The sequence below is a fragment of the Rhinopithecus bieti genome, unplaced genomic scaffold (genome assembly GCF_001698545.2).
Source record: "Rhinopithecus bieti isolate Rb0 unplaced genomic scaffold, ASM169854v2 scaffold_36417, whole genome shotgun sequence".
Lineage (NCBI taxonomy): Eukaryota > Metazoa > Chordata > Mammalia > Primates > Cercopithecidae > Rhinopithecus > Rhinopithecus bieti.
The window spans coordinates 665046-689952 of NW_016815677.1; the positions used below are offsets into that span (position 1 = coordinate 665046).

The 24907-nt window shown below is 43.3% G+C and overlaps 1 protein-coding gene across 8 annotated transcripts in view; it reads left to right on the forward strand.

Annotated features, from left to right (window-relative positions):
* The first annotated feature begins 3784 nt into the window (after nucleotides 1–3784).
* TRMT10B (tRNA methyltransferase 10B) overlaps nucleotides 3785–24907 on the forward strand; it is a 32974-nt gene continuing 11851 nt past the window's right edge. For 4 of the 8 annotated variants that reach the window (XM_017853540.1, XM_017853542.1, XM_017853544.1 and 1 more), the window contains exons 1-9: nucleotides 3808–3864; nucleotides 5742–5858; nucleotides 11445–11662; nucleotides 12140–12248; nucleotides 13192–13316; nucleotides 15792–15944; nucleotides 18011–18089; nucleotides 18751–18818; nucleotides 24424–24547. In XM_017853540.1, coding sequence (XP_017709029.1) covers nucleotides 5846–5858; nucleotides 11445–11662; nucleotides 12140–12248; nucleotides 13192–13316; nucleotides 15792–15944; nucleotides 18011–18089; nucleotides 18751–18818; nucleotides 24424–24547 — 889 coding nt within the window. In that variant the 5' untranslated portion in view covers nucleotides 3808–3864; nucleotides 5742–5845. The other 4 variants (XM_017853541.1, XM_017853545.1, XM_017853546.1 and 1 more) reach the window with 4 other exon arrangements.

Genomic DNA, 24907 nt, shown 5'->3' on the forward strand with positions numbered 1-24907 from the left:
AGTTTCATGGCAATGAAAAATAGGAACGACAGGGCACCAAAATAATAAAAATTGCCTAATGTTAAACGGGACTTAAAACTTTTGCCAGCAGAAAGCTATGAAGAGGTAAATCACTCATTTATGTGAACACAACCTATGTGTTCACAAGTTTAGGGGAGGAGCTCGGGACTTCACTCAACAAGAATTTTTTTTTTTTTTTTTTAGATGGAGTTTCACTCTTGTTGCCCAGGATGGAGTGCAATGGTGTGATCTTGGCTCACTGCAACCTCTGCCTCCCAGGTTCAAGCGATTCTCCTGCCTCAGCCTCCTGAGTAGCTGGGATTACAGGCATCTGCTGCCATGTCCAGCTAATTTTTGTATTTTTTTAGTAGAGAGGGGTTTCACCATGTTACCCAGGCTGGTCTTGAACCCCCGCACCCAGGTTATCTGCCCACCTTGGCCTCTCAAAGTGCTAGGATTACAGGGGTGAGCCACCGCACCTGGCCTCAATGAGGATTTGAATCCTGGCTTTGGCCTGTGTTATTAGGCGTTTCTCTGGGCCTCAGTTTCCCCATCTGGATAAAGGAAATAATACTTTTCATTTAATGAGGGCCTACGATGTGGCAGATGCCTTATTTAGATACCTTGAATGCATTTTTCTAATATGGCCAACACCCTAGAGATTGTTGAATAACATATATTCAGCATTATTGTGATGAATACATAATCATGGAAGGCAGAAAGAAGACTGAAGCTTCCAGCTCAGCACTCAATAAGTGTTTGTTTCCTTTTTCTTTGCTTCTCCTCCCCTTGAATTCATTAACTGTCTTGAGTTGCTACTGTATGGAGCTGCTATTTTTCTCCACAGTTCCCATGAGGAGAACTAAGTTCCACAATTGCTGGGAAACCCTTCACTGTTTGTTGAAAAGCTAAAGAAGCAGGGGAAATTGCACCGTTTAGCACTTTCTTTGGAGTCATGCAGCCTCCAACATGAGATAGGCAGAACGGGGACTTGCTACCCTGAAATGCAAGAGTCAGTTGTTTAGTGACTAAGAAACGATGGGACATTTACACCTTTCCTTCCTTTTCCCACCCACCATCACATTGGCTGATTCATTTCTTTCAACAAACATTCGTGCGATGCCCATGCCAGGTGATGCCTGATGCAGCATTATGAATGTAACTAATTGGGGAAGAATCATTATATTTTGAAAAGCTCCTGATAGAGATTGGGTGATACGTGGAGACAGAGGCTTACAACATAAGGCACGGTTCACTCAAGGCCTCCAAAGAGAACAGATAAGGTGCTGTGAGGGGTCTAACGAGAGAGAAGTCATTTTGGGTAAGGGGCAGAGTAGTAATCAGGGAAGGCAGCGTTCCTGCAGAAGGCAGCATTAAAACTAGCATGTCAAGAAGTATTTATTGAGTGTCTACTGTGTGTCAGGTCCTGGATTTGACAGATAGAATTTGGATATGTCAAGAACGTAGAGAAAAATCATTCATTTACTCTGTCAACAAATATTTACTATGTAGTGGCACTGGGAATACAACCATGAACATGGCAGACATAGTCTCCTCAAGGAACTTATAATTGTAGGAAAGACACAGAAAAAAAATCCATTACCGACTGAGAGGTAACAAAGAAAACAAGAAGATGCCAAGACAGGGATACAATGAACCAATCTTGCCAGAGTGGTCCTCAGGAAAGGCCTTTCTGAAGAGGGAATGCTGAAGCTGGGGCCTAAAGTATAAGAAGCCAGCCATGGAAAAGTGAGAGGAAAGGGAACAGTATTTGCAAAGGCTCACAGGGCATTTGAAGCATTTCAGGATCAGTACAACTGGAACATAGCAAGCTGGAGAGGAGTGATAGGAGATGAAGCTGGGAGGTGCATGCAGGAGCTGGGTTGTATAATGCAAGACCTCGGAAAGGGGGTTAGATTTTACATCAGGAGAGACACATAATCATATGGCAAACGGATGGAGTGGGGTTTGGGGCAAGCAATGAGACCAGCTAGAAGGTCTTTTCCTCCCACTGGAAAGTGGCCGTGAGCTTATTCAGAGGCAAAGGACACAAGAGTGGTGGCAGGGAGTGGGGGAAAGTGTTCAGCATGGCTCAGTGTGAGGTGCAGGGACTGGTAGGTGTGGTGTGAGCTAAAACCTGAAGGCGTCATTGAAGATCATTTAAGCCACTGTGCAAGTCCCACTGGGGCATTTCAGCAGACAGTGGGAAGCCAGGGCCGTCTCTGAGCAGAGCAGAGATGTTAAAGCTGGGCTTTAGAAAAAGCCTTATGGGGCGGGGAGGGGTCGGGAATGAATGTTTAGTGTTAGTATTTAAAAATCACAGCCAGGCACAGTGGCTCACACCTGTAATCGCAGCAATTTGAGAGGCTGAGGCGAGCAGATAGCTTGAGCCCAGGAGTTCAAGACCAGCCTGGGCAACATGGTGAAACCCCATCTCTATTAAAAAAATAAAATAAAATAAGAATTAAAAAAAGAAAATTTGTAAAAAAAAAAAAAAAAAAAAAAAAAAGAAAGAAAGAAAAGAAAAGAAAGAAATCGCCCTGGAAGCTGATAAAGGATGGATTGGAGCATGGATTGGGAATGGGTGGTAGGTGCTGGAGGAGCAGTGGAAAGAAAAGTCCAGAGAGGGAAAGTTGGGCCAAGGAGGAATCCAACCAGGCTGTAGTTTCTTGAACGGGAGTTCGGGCTCATTCAGGTTGGAGTGTCTCTGAATGGGTGAGACCCCTAGGACTGCAGGAATGAAGGAAGAGTGACTGATAAGGAGGCCAAGTCTTGGGCAAGCCGCTTCGTGTCTTTGATGGAGGAAGAGTGCCCAGGGGCTGGAATCATCCTGATCAAAGTCCTGACATCTCTGTTGTGCGCTGGGGCAGTGGAGAGGGAGGTTGTGAGCTCAGGAAAGGGCTGTGTCAGCTCGAGGGCTCTGCTGATTGTGGCAAAACCTGGGGAAGGGCAAGGCTGTGGAATGATGGGCGATCCAAATTTGGTTTCACCTGTTAACGAAGGGAAAAAAGGTGCTAGACTCAGCTAATCGCTTCAGAATTGGGAGGGCCTGGGAAGGGAAAGATCTAGTTATGGTAATAGAGATTTTTTACAGGTGCAAATCCCTCCCGCACCCCCAACACAAAACAGCTTTGCAGGGCCATTTCAAATTATGGCAATGAAACATATTTTGGGGTAAAAGTTTTTGGTTTCTTTTTCTGTCATGTGATGTCAGGTTGGAATTTGGTATCTTATTGCTACAAAGATTCTGTTCTGCCAGTCCCAGTTGGGTCTAAACTCCGAAAGGGACGGGATATAATATCAGACATGCCCAACCGCCCCCCTCCGCTCCCGCTTCCCAACATGGCCTTAACTAGTTTTTAATGTTTCTTTGGAATACCCTTGGCCGAGAGGGAGTTCCATTCAGTCGGCTGCGGGGCTTAGAATTTTGTTTTTCTTTTTGTTTCACACACCCCAGTTTCGCAATATCCATAATGTCCAGCCCTTGACAACCAACATAGCACCTGGTCACCTGCAGGAGCCCTGTGAAGTTGGCAAGGGGTTGGGGTTGTGATCGCCGTCTAACAGACGGGGAAACCGGGGCTCAGAGAAGGTGGGCAACCCCCACGGCGGGACGCAGCTCCCCAGCGTCAAGGCTGGGAGTAGAAGCCTTAGCCTCCGCTCCGGCCCGGCCCCACAGCTGGACGCAGCTCCCCAGAGCCAGGACTGGGAGCAGAAGCCACAGCCTCCGCTCCGGCCCGGCCCCACGAGCGGCCGGCAGATGAAAAACTACAATTCCCAGGATGCCATTCGGAGCGGGGTTAGGAAGCGGAAGCGAGGCCGGAGGCGAAATCCGAAGGCGCCGCCGCCGCTGCCAGGGGTCAGGTACGCTGTCTGCTGGTTTAGGGGGCTGACTGGGGGCTGCGGGGTTCAGCCTGGGACAGCCGCCTCCCTCGCGGGGGTCGGACGCTGGGAAAGCAGCGTTTAGCAGTCATGTGGCCTGTGGTACACTACCTTCCTGGGCTTTCTCTTCCTGCCTCTACTCGCACGCGCCGCAGCTTGTGGGCCGGGAGGCACCCGCAGGCGGGGTGCTCTCGGGCTGGAGTCGATGTGCCATCATTTAGCGGCAGCGTAGATGCCCATCAGGTAGGACTTGGGCTAGCAAAGGTCTGAGGCCTCTGCCAACCTAGGGTGGGAGTGCGGAGTGGAGTATTTATGAACTCAGCAAGTATTTATTGAGCGTCTATAAGCAAACAGCACTTGCCTACATTGTAGGGATGGAGGAGGTTCCGGCAAAAAATAAATAAAATAAGTTATGTTGTATAGTACAAATCTGAATGAGGGGAGGAAGGTAGTCTATAAGTGTTTGAGGGAAGAGCATTGAGGGTAAAGAGAACGGCGAATGCAAAGGCCCTGAAGGGTATGTTTGAGGAACAGCAAACCAGAGAGTGCAGGGGAAACTGGGAGGTAGACCTTAATGATCTGCATAGGTCATTGTATGGATTTGGGCTATTTACCTTAAGTGAAATGGAGAGTACTGCAGGATTCTAAGCAGAAGAGCTGATTATCAAATATTTAGGATGCTAACAGGCTCAGCATTAAGTGTGTACAGGTGAATTGTTCCCTGGGTTTATAATCTAGTGGGGAAACAGGCAGCTGTCATGCAAGGCTGGGTCAGATAGTTGGAGCCCCATGAAAGCTGAACGAATGTCATCCCCAAGTCCCCAGGATGTACTGTTCTGTCAGGTGCTTAGTAACTTTGTTGAATGAAAGTAAGGAATAGTCCCAGTATTCAGCACTGGACCCATAATGGAGGCTCAGAAAAGATTTTGAATGAAGAAACGGGAAATAAATGAAATCTCACTTCTTAATACTGTTACAATGGCAATTAAATTTCAACCTGAATGTGAGAGGGGGACAAACATTCAAACCAGAGCAGCAGTCAGATTCATACAGATAGGAAATGTAAAGGTGCTGCCAGGATTGGGTAATGGAGAGTTACATAAAGGTCACAGAGTTTCACTTTAGGAAGATGAACAAGCTCTGGAGATGGACGGTGGTGATGGTGGCAAACAATGTGGAAGCTCTTAGTGTGTTTTTAGCTGCACATTTACAAATGGTTAGAATGGTAATTCCTATGTCAAAAAAAAAAAAAAAAAAAAAGCTAAATCTGGGCGTAGATAATGTCCCACACAGATTGAGCAGATCTCTGCTTCTGTGATATCCAACTTCACCTTTGCTTTCTGAGGATCCCTAGGTGGCAATCACCTAATTAGTATTTACTGAGCTTCCATTCTGTTCCAGGCCTTATGCCAGTTAACAGAGATACAAAGATACAAAAGAGTTGGGCTCTGCCTTCAGGAGTGTTAGCTTGTTTTATTACTCTTCTGGTGGTGGTTGGAGTTGTTTTTATTTGATTTTCAAGATTATTGCATCCCAAGTTCCTGGTCTAAGAAACATTCTCAGGGACTACAGAGATTTGGAGAAGCATGAGGTAAAACGAGGGGAAAAGAGAGGAAGGGAGTGGGAGTGGTGGCGGTAAATTTCAGTTCAATTCAACAAAAAATAAACATTGCTGTTTTCAAGGAACTATAATGTGAACTCTTCAGTGTTTAGGTAAATGTAGGTATAAGCCCTCCTACAAAAGAATTCAGTTTGATAGGAGAGAAAATACCAGCACAGACTTTCCAGTTTTTAAAAACAACAGTGGAAGTCTGTAGCTCCTAGGATCTCCTATCCTTGATCTGTTTTCTCCTCCTCAGCGAGACTACCTGCAGAGAGAGCTCTAGATCCGTTGCCTCCCAGTCATTCCCCAACAGGCCCCGGCATACCGGAGGAGCTCAGTGGAATGTTTATGAACTAATGAATGGTCAACACAGGTAAAAATACAAAATGCTTTGAAGTTTAAAGGAGGAAGAGATCACATGGCTATTAACAAATTAGCATTTATTTAACAAATTGGTGTTGGTTTTCTCACCCTAATAAAATGAAGTTGTCAGTTAAGGATTAGTTTATCTTTATCTTTTCATTTATTCTTTTCTGAATGCCTATATGCAGAAAAATGCAGGTGACTGATGGTTGGCATAACAAAGTCTGTTCAGTCATCTAAAAAACTGTCATAACAGGGGTCTAGATATCTTTTGTTAAACATACATATTTATGGGCTGGGTGCAGTGGCTCACTCCTGTAATCCCAGCACTTTGGGAGGCTGAGGTGGGCGGATCACTTGAGGTCAGGAGTTCGAGACCAGCCTGGCCAAGTTGGCAAAACTTGGTCTTTACTAAAAATACCAAAAAATTAGCCTGGTGTGGTGGTGCATTCCTGTAGTCCCAGGTACTAGGGAGGCTGAGACATGAGAGTCGCTTGAACCTGGGTGGTGGAGGTTGCAATGAGTCGAGATCATGTCACTGCACTCCAGCCTGGGTGACAGAGCAAGACTATCTCAAAAAAAAAAAAAAAAAAAGTATATGTGTGTGTGTGTGTATATATATGCCAGCACAGTGGCTCACACCTCTACCCAGTGACTGGGAAGCTGAGGTGTGAGGATGACCTGAGGCTAGGAGTTCAATACTGGCCTGGGCAACATAGCAAGACCTATATCTTAAAAAAAAAAAAATATATATATATATATATATATATTCAATCCACTGTTCATTCATGTGGAGTGCTTCTGAAATGTTTAAGAATAGCTTGGATTTTTGGTTTTGTTTTTGAAACATGGTTTGCTCTGTTACCCAGGTTGAAGTGCAATGGCACTTCATTGTAGCCCGCTGCAGCCTCGATCTCCTGGGCTGAAGCGATCTTCTGGCTTCAGCCTCCCAATAGCTGGGACTACAGGTGTGCATCACCATGCCCATCTAATTATTTTTTATGGAGATGGGGTCTCACTTTGTTCCCCAGGCTGGTCTTGAACCCCTAGGCTCAATTGATCCTCCCTCCTTAGCCTTCCAAAGTGCTGCGATTACAGGCATGAGCTTCTGTGCCCAGCCAGCTTGGTATTTTCCTCATTTCTCTGGAAATATTGCATACATTATGAAATTTTATACATGCCACTAATTCTTTGTGATAGAGTCTGTTGTGAATACGTTTAAAAATTAATTTGTACTGGGTTTTAAAGGATTTCTAAGCAGAAATAAACTTTAGCCTAGGCAGACAAATGGACACAAATTTCAAATCTATAATTTTGAAAATCTGGAAGGTAATTTACTTGGTCATCTTCAGGAATGTATCTGGTGGTCACATGTTCACATGATATGTCACGAATAACCAAAACTCAGAAGATTTACCTTTTAAGAACAACTGTAAGAACAACACTGAAGGGGTTGTGAATAGTAGTTAACAACAGCAAGTATTTCATGAGTACTTGTTTTATATCAGTAAGTGAAAGGTATCTAATTCTTGCAACAATCCTGTGAGGTGGTTTTATCCCATTTCGTGGAGAGACTCTATGGCAGAGACTTAAATCTTCTAGATATTGTCCCATCACTCACAAGTGGCAAGCTAGGAAGTGTGTCTGAATTCTAAGAATGCTATTTTTCCACCTAAACCTATTTAAGTGTGTCTGAACTGAAAACAACTACATTTGGGCCACTTTTGAGCATTTGATGGAGTACAAGAAAAAAGGCAATATGAACTCAACACTAGAAATGTTTTCCAAACACAGGAGTCAAAATGGAAAAGAAAATATAATTCTAGGACAGTAGCCATCTCTACAGTGAATGATATTTATGGAGTTATAATAATATAAGAGCAGTTTACAGCCGGGTACAGTGGCTCACACCTGTAATCCCAGCATTTTGGGAGGCTGACGCAGGTGGATTTCTTGAGCCCAGGAATTCCAGACCAGCTTGGATAACATGGTGAAACCCTGTCTCCACTAAAAATACAAAAATTAGCTGGGTATGGTGGTGCATACCTGTCATCCCAGCTACTTATGAGGCTGAGGTGGGAGGATCACCCGAGCATGGGAGGTCAAGGCTGCAGTGAGCCGTGATTGTACTACTGCACCCCAGCTTGGGCAACAGAGTGAGACCCTATCTCAAAAAATAGTTTACAAATTTGGTTTACAAATTTTAGAAAATACCACAGGGATAGACAAAGCACTTAATTGTTTTGTCAGGGCAAAATGGAAAACCTACCTTGACCATATAAAATTAAAGGCTCAGTTGGAAAATTAAAGGAGGAACAGAGATAAAATATAAGGGTGTTTATGTTCATAGCCTAAAGATATTGGGGAGTCAGAAATACTATGTCTTGAACAAGAAATAGAAGTTTAAAAATATTCTTAAAAGTATTAAAGACTTCTGGTAATTGTTATGACAGAAGGAATGGGTATTGGACTTCCCTTCCTACAATAAACTATAAAACTGGACAAAGGATATGAAGAAATTGTTTTCAGGTATTGGGCAGTAGTCAGGACAAGACTGTAATCCTTGAGGAAGAAGAAACACACAAGCGAAGCCCCACAGTCACCCTGGCTTTCTACCTGAGGGTGCATAGTGACACGGAGCCCATACAGAGTGCATCGGTGTCATTGGGTGGAGGAAACAGTTGAATTTAGGGCTGCTGCGATGGCTGCATACAGCAGGGTACTGGCAAGGAGGGAGCTGTGTAGCAAAGGAATTCCAGAAATCTGCATAGGGGTCCCCAGATGGTGATGCTGTGGAACATTTGGAATGCTCATACGTTGCTGACAGGCAGTGTAAAATGGTATAATACTTTGAGAAATGGATGGTAGTTTCTTATGAGTTAAATACACACCTATCCTATGACCTAGCAATTCTACTCTTAAAACTTAGTCAATGGATGTGAAAACATATGTCCACAAAAACACATCTATGAAAATGTTCATAGCAGATTTATTCCCCAAGCTGGAAAAAATCTCACATACCCATCAACAGAATAAATTAGTTGTGATACAGTCATACAGTGGAATGCTATTCAGCAATAAAAAAGCAACTACTGATACATACATGTGTAAGTCTCAAATATTTTAAGGGGAAAATGTCAAGTGCTAAAGAGTACATAATGTTTGCGTCTATTTATATGAAGTTGCATAATAGATACAGATAATTCATGGTTATAGCAAACAGAACAGTGGTTGCCTTTGGCAAGTTGTGGGAATGGGATGAAGACTGATTTGGAAAGTGGAGAAGAAAGTTAAACTTTCTGAGGTGAGGCCAGGCGCAGTGGCTCACACCTGTAATCCCAGCACTTTGGGAGGCCAAGGTGGTGGATCACCTGAGGTCAGGAATTTGAGACCAGCCTGACCAACATGGTGAAACCCCATCTCTACTAAAAATACAAAAATTAGGCGGGCCTGGTAATCCCAGCTACTGGGGAGGCTGAAGCAGGAGAATTGCTTGAACCTGGGAGGCGGAGGTTGCAGTGAGCTGAGATCGCAACACTGCACTCCAGTCTGGGCAACAGAGTGAGACTCCGTCTCAAATAAAAATAATAGGGGTTGATTGGGTGCAGTGGCTCACACCTGTAATTCCAACACTTTGGGAGGCCGAGGTGGGAGCTCAGGAGTTGGAGACCAGCCTGGGCAACATTTTCCCCATCTCTGCAGAAAATTTAAAAATTAGCCAAGCATTGTGATGCATGCCTGTAGTCCTAGCTACATGGGAGGCTGAGGTGGGAGGATTGCTTGAGCCCGGCAGGTTGAGGCTGTAGTGAACCATGATTGTACCACTGCACTCAAGCTTGGGTAACAGTGAGACCCTGTCTCAAAAATAGTAATAATAATAGTAGGGACTGATTTAAGCGATTTGAATTCTTAGGTTTCATAGCAAGTCAATACATTCAAAGCTGATGAATCATGAAATAATGATGTAAGCATATGAGTTCAGGTTAAGGGGTTAGTTAACAAAAGAACGAAAAACAACTGGTTAGCAAGGGTTGCCACTAGAGGTGGAGGGATAGGAGTGTGGATTATTACTTTTCATTATAAATAGGTCTTTTTACCATGTACATGAATCATACTGCATAGACTTACACTTTTTAAGATGTATTTTTCATAAAATAGTGGTTGTGTGACTACACTCAGAGGACCAGCCATAGGTAATGGTCACATCATTCTTGGTCTATGACACTTGACCATTTACTAAAGCATTTCTTTTTTTTTGAGACGGAGTTTCACTCTTGTTGCCCAGGCTGGAGTGCAATGGCACGATCTCGGCTCACCGCAACCTCCGCCTCCCAGGTTCAAGGGATTCTCGTGCCTCAGCCTCCCTAGTAGCTGGGATTATAGGCATGTGCCACCATGCCTGGCCAATTTTGTATTTTTAGTAAAGACAGGGTTTCTCCATGTTGGTCAGGTTGGTCTCGAACTCCTGATCTCAGGTGATCCACCTGCCTTGGCCTTTCAAAGTGCTGGGATTACAGGCGTGAGCCACTGCACCTGGCTGACTAAAGCATTTCTGACTCATACCGTTCTTAGATTTTGAACTCCACTTTGAAATTATGACATCATTTGTTAAAGTGTTCTGTAACAGTGCTTGTCCATAGTTTTCAACCTCAGCACTTCTGAGGGATATTAAACATTTTCATTGGTGACTGTGGCTTTCTACTGCAGTGGTACTTAGCTGAGTTGGAGGGAATACATAGTTTTAAAAAACTAAGTCTGATACATACCAACTACCTAAAAGAATTCTTGGTTTCATGTCACTCTACCGTATATTTTGGTTCATCCTCCCAGAATGTCTCTAGTATAGTACCTTACTTATAGTAGGTGTTCAGTAAATATTTGCTAAAGGAAGGATTTTGAAAATAAACTGGTTGAAACATAATGGGGGAGGTGAAGTGGCTTTTGCAATCTCTGTCCTACCCTCAAATCATATAATGCATTTTAAAGTACACAATAAATAACTTGGTTATCTGTATCATTGCAGCAGTAGATAATCATTGACTGCTTGGAGATGTCAGGTGTTGTGCATGTCCTCTAAGAAGTGTATCTGGGGCTGGGCACAGTGGCTCATGCCTGTAGTCCCTACACTTTGGGAGGCTGAAGTGGGTGGATCACTTGAAGTCAGGAGTCTGAGACCAGCCTGGCCAGCATGGTGAAACCCCGTCTCTACTAAAAATACAAAAATTAGCCGGGCTTGGTGGCAGATGCCTGTAATCCCAGCTACTCAGGAGGCTGAGGCAGGAGAATCACTTGCCCTCGGGTGGCAGAGTTTGCAGTGAGCTGAGATCACGCCATTGCACTCCAGCCTGAGTAACAAGATCGAAACTCTGTCTCAAAAAAAAAAAAAAGTATATTTGGCTTCCTTACTACTGAACTGTTTCTCTGCTGAATCATTTCCCTGGAAGACACAAGTTTTTCTCAGTCCAGTAAATCTGGTTCAGTATTTTACACAGTTCTGATCTTTTGGTAACACAATAACACTTTGTTATTTGGATGCAGGGAGATACCTATGTTAGTGAAATAATGTAATAGCTCACATAATTGTGCCTTTTTCCAGTCTGGTTGAAAGAACAGAGGACTAAGCACATGGACTGGAGATTGGAAGGGAGTACTCAGAGAGTAGAGTCACCTGTGCTGCAGGGGGAAGAAGGCGTCCTAGAGGAGGAGACAGGTGAAGATGGACTTCCTGAAGGCTTCCAGCTTCTGCAGATTGATGCGGAAGGCGAGTGCCAGGAGGGAGAGACCCTGGCCACAGGCAGTACAGCATGGTGCTCGGTGAGTGTAGTGAATTGCCTGGCCATAGACCTTGAACGATGGACTGTCTCAGACACCCCTGTTTTAAGGATGGATACTGGTAGTGAAAAGAGAGACTGGGAATGAGTTTTGTGTATTCTAAGTGATGAATTAATGTTCTGCTAACTGGTTTAAAGTTTTAGTTTCATTTGAGTCATAGGAAAAGTAAATAAAGTTCAAAAGGAATTTTTGATACACCTCTGAAGGATCAGGAAATCTAAACTCCAGGCCCTGTCACTAATCAATGTTCTGTGACCTTGACCAGGTCACATCTCTTTTTCTGGGGCTCTGTTTTCTCTAAACACGATCCAGTCTAGGTTTGTTTTTGTGAGTAATTTCCTTTTTCTCGCCAAACTTTATATATAAATGAGAAAAAATAAGTAAATGTTTCTAATGTTCATTTTCCTTTTTTGGTGCTTATGAAGTTCTGAAACAATTTTGTTTTCTGGATAATATAAGAAAAATGTCCAGAGAAAACAGAGACACTGGGAAAAGATAGTTGCAGCAAAGAAGAGCAAAAGAAAGCAAGAAAAAGAGCGAAGAAAAGCCAATCGTGCAGAAAATCCAGGTGACAATAAATGAGACTGCTGGTATAATCGTATTTATTTTTTAGCAAACGTGTCTGCATGTTCCAAGGAGAGTAGGAATTTTGTTTAAGTAAAAAGCAGCATCTGGGATGTGGGACCCACTGTCCTATTTTCTTGGGAATCAAAACATCAAAGAAAGCAAAATTTGCAGCTGGGCGGGGCGGCTCACGTCTGTAATCCCAGCACTTTGGGAGGCCAAGGTGGGTGGATCACGACCGTCCTGGCTAACATGGTGAAACCCCATCTCTCCTAAAAATACAAAAAATTAGCCCGGTGTGGTGGCAGTTGCCTGTAGTCCCAGCTACTCAGGAGGCTGAGGCAAGACAATCTCGAACCCGGGAGGTGGAGGTTGCAGTGAGCCGAGATTGAGCCACTGCACTCCAGCCTGGGCGACAGAGTGAGACTCCATCTCAAAAAAAAAAAAAGCAAAATTTAAGGTTGCTTTTCAAATATAGGCTGTCTAATTAGCGTATGTGTTTATAAGCTCAGAATAGATGGAATGATACCAGCAACAGTATCATTTATTCAGTACTCTGTGCTAGGTTCAGTTCTAAGAATTTTACATGGATTACCTCAGTGGAGAGGAGCTATTATCATTCCCATTTTGTAGGTGAAGAGACTGAGTCTTCGAGAAATTAACATAATTATGCCCAAGATAATTTAGCTAATCAGTGAACAAACTGAACTTGGATTCAAACCCTGCTGTGTGCTCCACAGCCCATACTCCTCCCTGCTCTGCTATGTGTAAATCTCCTAATGAACGAATACCTTATACCACTATCAAGTTTCTCTTTATATGAAAAAAAAAAAAAAAAAAAAAACCAAAACAAAAACAAAACTCACCTGGCTAGGGAGATTTGTTTCTTATATAGTATTATTCCTCTGGTTTTCCCCTTTTATTTATTTCTGATATTTCTGCTTTAGGCATCTGTCCCCAGCACAGCAAACGTTTCCTGAGAGCTCTAACCAAAGAGAAACTTTTGGAAGCCAAACACTCAGGACCAAGACTGTGTATCGATTTGAGTATGACCCACCACATGTCAAAGAAGGTAGAATATCCACTGGAATTCCTGCTCGCATGAGGGAGGCCCAGAAGGGTGCAGCTTTCACGAAGAATATGACCAACTCCAGCTTCTGGGATTCCTTAGTAAACTAGGAAAGTGTTTGATTTCCTATACTGGATTACTAAGTTCCAAGGTGGCTGTTGTAAAGAATCTGGAAGAGAATATTTGTAGTTTGGTTTAGTCTGCAAATTTTTACCTTGTCTTTTGTTTCAGGCCCAACATCTTTGCCTCTTTGTTCATGATGTCCTCGGTCTGGATGGAACCTTTCAGGTTCAGTTTTCCAGACACTGAATCTTTGGGAAGAGGAGTATTTGCTTGGTAGCACGTTGTGGGAAGATTAGCTGGTGGAAGAACTTTTGCAACGTGTATGTTTTTTTGTTTTGTTTTTTTGAGATGGAGTCTTGCTCTTGTCACCCAGGCTGGAGTGCAATGGCACAATCTCAGCTTACTGTAACCTCTGCCTCCCAGGTTCAAGCGATTCTTCTGCCTCAGCCTTCTGAGCAGCTGGGATTATAGGCACCCACCACCGTACCCGACTAATTTTTTTTTCTTTTTTATTGAGACGGAGTCTCACTCTGTGGCCTGGACTGGAGTGCAGTGATGCGATGTTGGCTCACTGCAAGCTCTGCCTCCTGGGTTCACGCCATTCTCGTGCCTTAGTCTCCCGAGTAGCTGGGACTACAGGCGCCTGCCACCATGCCCGGCTAATTTTTTGTATTTTTGGTAGAGATGGGGTTTCACCATGTTAGCCAGGATGGTCTCAATCTCCTGACCTTGTGAGCCACCGTGCCTGGCATGCCTAGCTAACTTTTTTGTATTTTTAGTAGAGATGGGGTTTTGCCATGTTGGCCAGGGTGGTCTCAAACTCCTGACCTCAGGTGATCTGCCCGCTTCTGCCTCCCAAAGTGCTGGGATTACAGGCGTGAGCCACCATGCCCGGCCTCAATGTATGTGTTTTAATTGATGCTCATTCACCACATTGATGAGGGAAGGATTCCCACGCTAGAGTTCTGGGAATGGCAGAATGCATGACACCTGACACTGGACAGATGCGATTCACAGCAGTTCATGAGTCTCATATACTTACAACCCAGGGGAGGAAGATACTGTATACCATACAGGGCCAAGTGGGGATTGTAATCAAGAACAGAATGAACAACAAGGGGCTGTGCGAGGTGGGCTTTGTAGTATCTAGGGGGTGAGGTGCCCCCTGGTTACTATAGGAGGATGTGATTGGCTTGTTTGGAGAATTCCATGGGCTGGCAGGGAACTAAAACTCACTCCTCAGGGATAAACAGAGACTATGCCTTGGACCCTTGAGAAAAAGGATTTTTTTTTTAAAGCTAGGAGACCTTATCTACGGGAGCAGAGTTGGGAGGGGAGCTTACTATTAGGCTATTTGAAGTATTCCCAGTTTTGACAGATGTCAAGGCAGCACATAGTATTGGGCCTTAAATTTAGGCCTTATATCACAGTATATAAATTTTAAACTCTCTTTTCAGACATCTATTGTATGTGCTAGTGTTTGCATATTTTTCAAATAAGTTAGGAAAACTGCAGATCTGAGGTTCTTACCTGAAACTTCTAACTCTAGCCCTCTAAAAATGTTAACCAAGAATTCCCTACTATTAGGCTGGGCACAGTGGCTCCTGCCTATAATCCCAGCATCTTGGGAGCCTGAGGCAAGAGGATCACTTGAGGCCAGGAGTTCGAGATTAGCCTAGGCAATATAGCAAGAACCTGTCTCTAAAAAATTAAAAATTAGCCAGGTATGGTGGTCTGTACCTGTAGTCCCAGTTACTCAGGAGGCTGAGGTAGGAGGATCACTTGAGCCCAGGAATTTGAGGCTGCAGTGAGCTATGATTGTACCACTGCACTCCAGCCTGGGTAACAGAGCCAGACCCTGTCTCAAAAAAAAAAAAAAAATTCCATACTGTTTAGTTAAGATAGCAGATTAAATCAAACCCAGAGTCTTTTTCTCCTATCCAACAAATCAAGCTAAATTGTGAAACTGCTTTTATGTAAGAGCATTGTCTGTGATTCAGGGTAAAAAGTTAAAACTTCCAACCCTATTGCATCTCCTGAAGTTAGGAAGAAGGTACCAAATTTATCTGATGTTCTATAAACATTTCTATATATTAATCAAACCTCTTTAATAACTTAAATAGTATTAGATAAGATTTTAGATAAAAGCTAAAATAAGATTTTCATATATTAAACAGCAGGGCCAGCAGGAGGGCGAATTCTTAGTTTTCCACTACCTCACTGTTTCCAGACTCGTATCATTATCTTTTGTTTGTAAGATGTGATACTATAAGGTATAACACACGCACACATGTATTCCTAGTTCATGGGGTTTTCTGGAGTAGCGTTCAGTGAACTTACTGTACCCATTTCTTGATAGCTAATTTAGAGTGAGTTGCCATGTTTTCGCCCTGAGTTGTTCTTACTTCTTTGAAGGAATTGAGTAGACTGGCTGGACAGATTCGAAGGTTGTATGGTTCAAACAAAAAAGCTGACAGGCCATTTTGGATCTGCCTCACTGGATTCACAATAGACAGTCCCCTTTATGAAGAGTGTGTGAGGATGAATGATGGATTTTCTAGTTACCTGGTAAGTCTCTTTTTGCATATTATTTCAATTGTCGTCTGAAAAGTTTTGTGGGTAATAGTATTTTTTTTTTTACTTTTCATATATATGATGTTATATTTTCAGTATTGAAGTCTAAAAAGTTCAGAACCTCTCATTAGGTCGTACATTTAAAATTTTTTCTCATCTTCCTACTGCATTGGCAAAGTACTATTATTACCAGAGTCTAGGACTATATTTTGTATCCTGTATATTTTATGCTAGACTGTATACTCCAGGAATATTTTTGGGAAATGCCATGACTCCTTTCTTGTTCTCATTAATGGTGAATTGGGAAACATGAGTTTTGGCGGAAGAGAAGGAATCCTTTTAGAAGTAATGCAAATTTAAGGTAAGTTTTAGGGAGTACTAGGGTACTTTTCACCTCTCTAGGATCTCATACATTTAGTGATACATATACATGCAAGAATCCAGATGAGTTTCTCAGAAATGTCACCGAAAATGCCCAGTGTGTTTGCATTGTGTAGCTGAGACTGAGCAGTTGTGGCCTTCCCCAGGAAGGTCCACGGAAGATGAATGTGAAGGGTGCATTGCACAGGGCTGCACAGCCAGCTGTTTTGCTGTTACTGTCTTCACAGTCTCTCTTGCAGTGCAGCTAGTTCCAGTTTTCTTCTATGTACTTTTTTATTTATTTTTTTATTTTTATTTTTTTTTTTTTATTTATTTATTTATTTTTGAGACGGAGTCCTCGCTTGCCGCCCAGGCTGAGTGCAGGTGGCCGGATCTCGCTCACTGCCAAGTCCGCTCCCAGGTTCACGCCATTCTCCTGCCCAGCTCCCAATAGCTGGGACTACAGGCGCCCGCCACGTCGCCCGGGCTAGGTTGTTTTTTGTATTTTTAATAGAGACGGGGGTTTCACCATGTTAAGCCAGTTGATGGTCTCGATCTCCTGACCTCGTGATCCGCCCGTCTCGGCCTCCCAAAAGTGCTGGGGATTTTACAGGCCTTGAGCCACCGCGCCCGGCCTTATGTACTTTTCTCTTTTTTTAAATGATTATTTTACAGAAGCCAAACAGTTCCTTTTACAGGTCCACATAGTTCCCTTACTTTCCTGTCTTCTTGCCTTTCTTAGGTGATTCCCTCAGTTTTGAGTTCTCCTTTTGTGTATGTTAGTATTATCTCTTTTGAGGCCGGGCACGGTGGCTCACGCCTGTAATCCTAGCACTTTGGGAGGCCGAGGTAGGTGGATTGAGCTCAGGAGTTCGAGACTAGCCTAGGCAATATGGCAAAACCCCACCTCTACTAAAAATACAAACATTATCTGGGTGCAGTGGTGCGTGCCTGTAGTCCCAGCTACTCAGGAGGCTGAGGCTGGAGGATCACTTGAACCTGAGAGGCAGAGGTTGCAGTGAGCCTAGATGTGCCACGGCACTCCAGCCTGGGTGACAGAGCCAGACCCTGTTTTTTTAAAAAAAAAAAAAAAAAAAAAATCTCCTTTCAGAAACCCAGTTCCAGCATTTCCTTCCCCAGAAGGTCATCCTGATGTTGTTACTCCCTCATCGGTAGTCCTGGAGCATGCTCCCCGTACCTCTGTCAGAACCCCACATCGCTGTCTCATTTCAAATAGGTTTGAATGTCTGTGTCTACTTTCCCTCCTAACTAAGTACTTTCTGAGAAGCAGCTGTCAATCTGTCACACATGCAGTTCCTTGATAAACCTAGAGCCGTGCCTGATAGAAACTCGAAGCCCAGTAACTAGTTGTTGAACTTTGAGCATTTTTTTTTTAGACAGGCTAGAGTGCAGTGGCATGATCTTGGCTCTCTGCAACCTTCGCCTCCTGGGCTCAAGCCATCCTTGCATCTCAGACTCCTATGTATTATAACTGGGACTACAGGCACATGCCACCATGCCTGGTTAATTGTTTTGTATTTTTAGTAGAGACTGGGTTTCACCATATTGCCCAGGCTGGTCTTGAACTTGTGAGCTCAAGTGATCCTCCTGCCTCAGCCTCCCAAAGTGTTGGGATTATAGGCATGAGCCACCCCACCCGGCCGTGAGCTGTTTTAACATTGGACTGTTTGCATTTTCAGCTAGATATAAAAGAAGAAGACTGCTTTAGTTTATTTCCTCTGGAAACCCTTGTGTACCTGACTCCTGACTCAGAACATGGTATGTAGTTGAATGCATGGATTCGTATAGCCCATTGTTCCTAACACTGTGTTTTATTATTCCCTGTGGCAGAATTTATTGAAGCCCCTCAAGAAGGACACCCCTTCCCCCCCAAAAAAAGTAATGCACATGAGCTGCGCTCCTCTTATGGGCAGGTGCCTTGCTGGATGCTTTGATATGTCTTACTGTGGCTCACAGCTACACAGACTTAGGGTTTCCGTCCTCATCCGGGCCTTGTGTACTGCCTGCCAGTCTTTCCCAGTATCCTTGGTCAGCTGTCCCACTAGCCCTTCTTGGATCAACGTTAGATCTACTTTTTCCTAGAAAATCATTCATTTCACGTAATTTTTAAATATATTGGTATTCAGTTGATCATAATATTCTCATATAATTATTTCACATTCTTCTGTAGTTTTAATTGTTTCCTTGCTGAATCTAATGTTTATTTGGGTCTGCTACCCTTTTTCGTGATTAGCTATGCCAACAGTTTGTCTGTTTTATTGGCCATTTTAGAAAATTAGCTTTTGGTTTTATTGAGCAAGTTTCTTTTTGTTTTCTATTGAATTTCTACTTTTATTGTTAATAATTCTTTCATTTTGCTTTCTTTGGATTTAGAAATTATAAAACAGATTTGATCTCATTGGCTTCATTTTTTCATTAGCTCTTGAAGATGTTGATCTAAACAAAGTTTACATCCTCGGTGGGCTTGTGGATGAAAGCATTCAGAAGGTAAGTATACATTTCAGCCCCAACATCTGTGTTTTAAAAAGCAGTGCTTACTTTTAGAGGCATGTGCTCTGTCATAATCTCATCTAGAGGATCTAAGAACTCAGAGGGAATAGGAAGAAAGCCATCCCCAGGAGGTTGGCCCTCTAGCTGGTGAAGTTCCCTCTCTCCTCATGAGCAATGTCAGCAAAATCAAGACTTGGGAACTGGACTGGGCACTGTTTGGTAATTACATAAATAGCCGTTGTTGAGCTTCTCTCTACAGTTCTGCAAGGATAACTCTGATCTTGACAAGTAAGCATCGACTCAACATTCTTACTGGCAGTTTGTTCTTTGAGACAGTAGTTTGCTCCTTCTCACATTGACCTCTCTGCTGAAATAGTCTTATCCCAAAACTTCAAACTCCTAGAATTATCCACATTTTTTTCTGTTGGAGTTTTAGAGGAATAATTGGGGTGTCACTGGAATTTTGAAATATGTTTCTTTTATATAGCTATTTGTCAAGATAAGTTTGTTTATATTTACTAATTAACATATTACATAGATAATAAGTTAAATAATAAAGATTAATATGTAAATATAAAAGAGTAGAATGAAAAATAAGTCTTTTTCCTACCTTTGTCTTCCAATTCCCCTCCTCTGAGGCAAGCAATGTCAAGTTTTCTTATGTATCCTTCTTGAGACATTATATGATCACAAAATACGTGTGGGTATATTTTATATATATGTAGATGTGTGCTATCTATTTGTTCCTGTATGTATGAGATGTACATATATTTAGCACAGATGATAGGTTAATTTAATTAAATTTATTTTAAAAACATTAGTGTTCCATGACTCCATAGTGATCATCTAAAAAACGAGCAGGGGCTGCTTACAGAAGAATGCCAGCTAATAAGAAATGCATAATAGAATTAGAAAATCATCATTTTGTCACTCCTAATATAATCATTGGCTCAGATAGTTGAAAGAAAGGTTGTGGAGGAACTGGCTATTTACATGGTCTCAAAGTATCACCCTACAGATAACAAAGGCAAAGATTTACCATTACAATAAAGCATTCTGGTGGTCACTATCTTATCCAAACTTGATCAAACTTAGTATCACCCATAGAGGTACAATCTCTGCCTCCTGAGGTGAAGTATTCTTGCCAGAAAATGTTTTTTCTTTTTTCCTTTTGAAACAGGGCCTTGCTCTGTTGCCCAGGCTAGAGTGCAGTGGAGTGATCATGGCTCACTGCAACCTCGAACTCCTGGGCTCAAGCAATCCTCCCACCACCTCAGCCTCCTGAGTAGCTAGGACTATAGGCCCATGCCACCACATCTAGCTAGTTTTTAATTTATTTTTTTGAGACATGGTCTCACTCTGTTGCCCAGGCTGGAGTGCAGTGGTGTGATCATGGCTCACTGCAGCCTCAATCTCATGGGCTCATTCGAACCACCTGCCTCAGCCTCCTGGGTAGCTGAGACTACAGGTATGTGCCACCATGCCCAGCTAATTTTTATATTTTTTGTGGAGACAGGGTCTCGCCATGTTTTCCAGGCTGGTCTTGAACTCCTGGACCCAAGCAATCTACTCACTTCAGCCTCCCAAAGTGCTGGGATTACAGGCATGAGTCACTGTGCCTGGCCTAGTTTTTGAATTTTTTGGTAGAGACAGGGTCTCACTTCATTGCCAAGACTGGTCTCAAACTCCTGGACTCAAGGAATCCTCCTGCCTCAGCCTCCCAAATTGCTGGGATACAGGTGTGAGTCACTGTGCCCAACCTCATTTTTAAATTTTTTTGTAGAGACAGCGTCTCACTGTGTCCAGCCTCGAACTCTTGGACTTAAGCAATCTCCCATCTCAGCCTCCCAGAGTGCTGGGATTATAGGTGTGAACCCTCTCACCTGGCCCAGAAAATGGTTAAGCTGAATTTAATCATGAGGAAACAGACAAATCAGAATGTGGGACATTCTGCAAAACAATTGGACTGGACTTAACTGAGGCAGGAGGCTGTTCTAGATTAAAAGAGGTTCGTCCAGGCAGTGGCTCATGTCTGCAATGCCAGCAGTTAGGGAGGCCAAGGCAGGAGCATCACTTGAGGCCAGGAGTTTGGGACCAGCCTGGGCAACATAGTGAGAACCTATCTCTACAAAACAATTAGGAAAAGAAAAAACGGTTAAAAAACCGTAATGGCCAAATGCAGCATGTGAGCCTGTTTGAATTCTGTATTGAGAGGAAAGCTTTATAAAAGTTTGGGGAGAGTTGAGCAGATTTTAATATAGATTGTGTATTAAGTGAAATTAGAGATTTATTAAAAAGTTTCTTTGAAGTGAAAATGGTATTGTGGTAAGGTAGGAGAATGTCATTGTTCTTAGATGCAAGCATAAGTATTTAGTGAAGAAGTATTGTGATGTCTGCAGCTTACTTTCAAATGGTTCGGCAAATTATTTTTTATTGAGACAAGGTCTTGCTCTGTCATCCAGGCTGAGTGAGGTGGTGCGATCATAGCTCACTGCAACCTCGAACTTCTGGTCTCAAGCAATCCTCCCGTCTCAGCCTCCTGAGTACCTAGGACTATAGGCGCATGCTACCATGGCCAGCTATGTTTTTTTTTTTTTTTTTTGTATTTTTGTTAGAGACGAAGTCTCTTGATGTTGCTCAGGCTGGTCTTGAACTCCAGGCCGCAAGCAATCCTTCTGCCTCAGCCTCCCAAAACACTGGGATTGCAGGCATGAACCACCTTGTCCAGCCCAAAATACGTATTTATATACAGAGAGAAAAAATGCAAAATATTAACAACTGGTGAGTCCAGATTACAGGAATGAATATTGATTGTATTATTGTTTTGAACTTTTCTTAGGTTTGAAATATTTCAAAGTAAAAAGTTTGGGCCAGGCATGGTGGCTCACGCTATAATCCCAGCCCTTTGGGAGGCCAAGTCGGGCAGATCACAAGGTCAAGAGATCGAGACCATCCTGGCCAACATGATGAAACCCTGTCTCTACTAAAAATATAAAAATTAGCCAGGCATGGTGGTGTGTGCCTGTAATCCCAGCTACTGGGAGGCTGAGGCAGGAGAATCTCTTGAACCGGGGGGGCGGAGGTTGCAGTGAGCCGAAATTGCGTCACTGCACTCCAGCCCGATGACAAAACAAGACTCTGTCTCAAAAAAAAAAAGTCTTGGAGGGCTGGAGGACTACTTGAACCCAGGAGTTAGAGGCTGCAGAGAACTGTGATCACACTACTGCACTCCAGCCTGGGTGATGCAACACAGTGAGACCCTGTCTCTAAAAAATAATAATAATAATTAATTAAAAGTTTATTAGCCTTACCTGCAGCAGGGTGACAGCCCCCCCTTCTTTTTTTGAGACAGGGCCTTGCTCTGCTGCCTAGGCTGGAGTGCAGTGGCACAATCACAGCTCACTCCAGCCTCAACCTCCCAGGCTCAATTGATCCCCCTACCTCAGCTTCCCAAGTAGCGGGGACCACAGGTGGGTGCTACCAAGCCCAGCTAATTTTTTGTTGAGTTGGGGTTTCACCATAAGGCCCATGCTGGTGTCAAACTCCTGGACTCAAGTTACCCACCTGCCTCAACCTCCCAAAGTGCTGAGATTGCAGGCACGAGCCACGGTGCCTGGCCAACAGTCCCTTTTTTGAGGCAGTTAAGTTCAGAGGGTCAGTGAGAAGTGCATGACTTATAGATGTGCAGTTTTAACATGTTGTGTTATCTGTCCACCTGTAAACTGAAAAATAACTGGAAGATTCGTGAGATGTTTAGAACTTTTTGGTTGTTATTGGAGTTTGGCTTCTTCACAGAAATAAGCTAAGAACAACATTTCTTCAAGGAGATTCATTTTATTATGAATCATTGTGCAAAGAACATAAACTAAATTGTAAGCTCTTCTAGGGCAACACCCAAATATCCTACTAATTTTGAATTCTGTACTCTAGTTCAAAGTGATGATAAAGGAATGACTTTTTATAAAACGTATCATAGCTCATATATGCAAAGGAGTTTTATCCTTTCAGTTAAGTCCTTGTCTTATCAGAGTTGCATCTCTTAAAACATTTTTGGAAGTTCTCTCTTAAAATTTTGTTTCATGTGAGTGAGAGGCAGGTGTCAGCACCAAAAAGGTATTAGGTCCACTTCACTCTATTCTACCTGGTTAGACCACACTCATAATGGCCAGTCAGTTATGGGACTGTAAACAAAATGATATTGACTAGCTTAGAACAAGTTCAGAAGAACTTGCCCTGAATGATGGAGGGACTTGAAACTAAGTCATAGTCAAAGAAGAGTTGACAGAACTGAGGCTACAATCTGGAGACCAGAGGATTCCTAGGGGCATGATCACTGCCTTCAGGTTTGTGAATGGCCATCTTACTTGCATAGTCTGGCCTTGGGGGAACAGACCTAGGATGAATGAGTGGAAGTCTCAGAGAAAACAGAGAATTTGGCTCAAGATCAATAAGAATTTCTTATCAGCTGGTACTATCAAAGTTGGGTGGGTTGTCCCAGGATTCATGAACTCCCTGTCACAAGAGCTGTTCACTGAGTGGCCACATGGCCTCTTGGAGGAGAAGTCATAGAGAATAGACAGACATTGGATGGGTGGTTAGAGTAAGATAGTTCACTATTGAGACCGCTTCCAAGCCTTGGCATGTTAATTATCCCAGTAATCTGAACCTTTCTCTTTAATCCTGAAATCTTAGGTGGAAAATCTTTCCTGTGCTTCTTACAAGGCAGCAATGTAATTTGACTGAGTCAAGACTCAGTCTGAGGGACTTCATGACTGAGGAACATGTTATAAAGGGACATCAGTTTCTGTATTTTGCCACTAAATGGCCTCAAGTTGATGGACTTGTTGTGACTCCTTTTTGCAGTTTTCAGAGCCCTTCCTTTTGAGACAGGGTCTCCTCTGTTACCCAGGCTGGAGTGCAGTGGTGTAATTACAGCTCATTGCAGCCTTGACATGTCCCAGGCTCAAGTGATTGTCCAACTTCAGCCTCCAGAATAGCTGGGACTACAGGCACACACCAGCACACTCTGTTAATTTTTTTTTTTTTTTGTAGAGACAGGGTCTCCCTATGTTGCCCTGGCTGGTCTTGAACTCCTGGGCTCAAGCAGTCCTCTGGCCTTGGCCTCAAAGTGTTGTGTGAGCCACTGCACCTGGCCCCTTTCTTTTAATTGGGCTGTCTGTTCTCACACCTTAATGCCACTTGTTGCGGTGGTGCACCTGTCTTGAATCTTGTCTGCCTTTTCTCTTGATGCTGCCTTTTGGCAATGAGCTGGAAGTTCCAGACATCCAGAATTGGGTCTTACTGAGTTAGGGCTCAGAATGGGCTCTGATTGATTTGACTTCTTGGGCCTTTTGATGTCTGCTGTAGCTGCAGATGTGCCTCTTTTGCTTATTTCCCTCTTGGTTCTAAGTGGTAGTGAGTGGAGGACTGTGGATAAGTGACCCCCCAAAAGTAAGATACTGTCACATAAGCTCTTGAGACAGTTAACTCATTATCTGCAGTTTCTTCCATTCCACAATAGCGTACTTATTTTTAAAGCTGTATTACATTGAGAATATACTCATGGATAATTTTATAAGAAAAGATTTAACTGTATTTACAGAAGGTGACATTTCAAAAGGCCTGGGAGTACTCTGTCAAGACCGCACGCTTGCCAATCCAGGAATACATGGTCAGAAACCAGAATGGGAAAAACTATCATTCAGAGATCCTGGCCATCAATCAAGGTACTTCTTACACAGCCCCCATCCAGCATGTGTGAGTTCTGGTGCTGCTGCTTTGCACTGTGTTTAAGTGGCCTTTGAGTCAGTCTCCTCTGTGACTGATGTGCTTGGACTTTATTCCATGCACTTCGTGACACATATTCTGGCCACCAAGGGGCATTCTTTGTTTTCTTCCTTGTCACCAACTATGTTAAAGATAGTTGAAATTGTCCCCTTGGCCAGGCGCAGTGGCTCACGCCTTTAATCCTAGCACTTTGGGAGGCTGAGGTGGGCGGATCACCTGAGGTTAGGAGTTTGAAACCAGCCTGGCCAACATGGTGAAATCCCATCTCTACTAAAATACAAAAATTAGTCAGGCAGGCC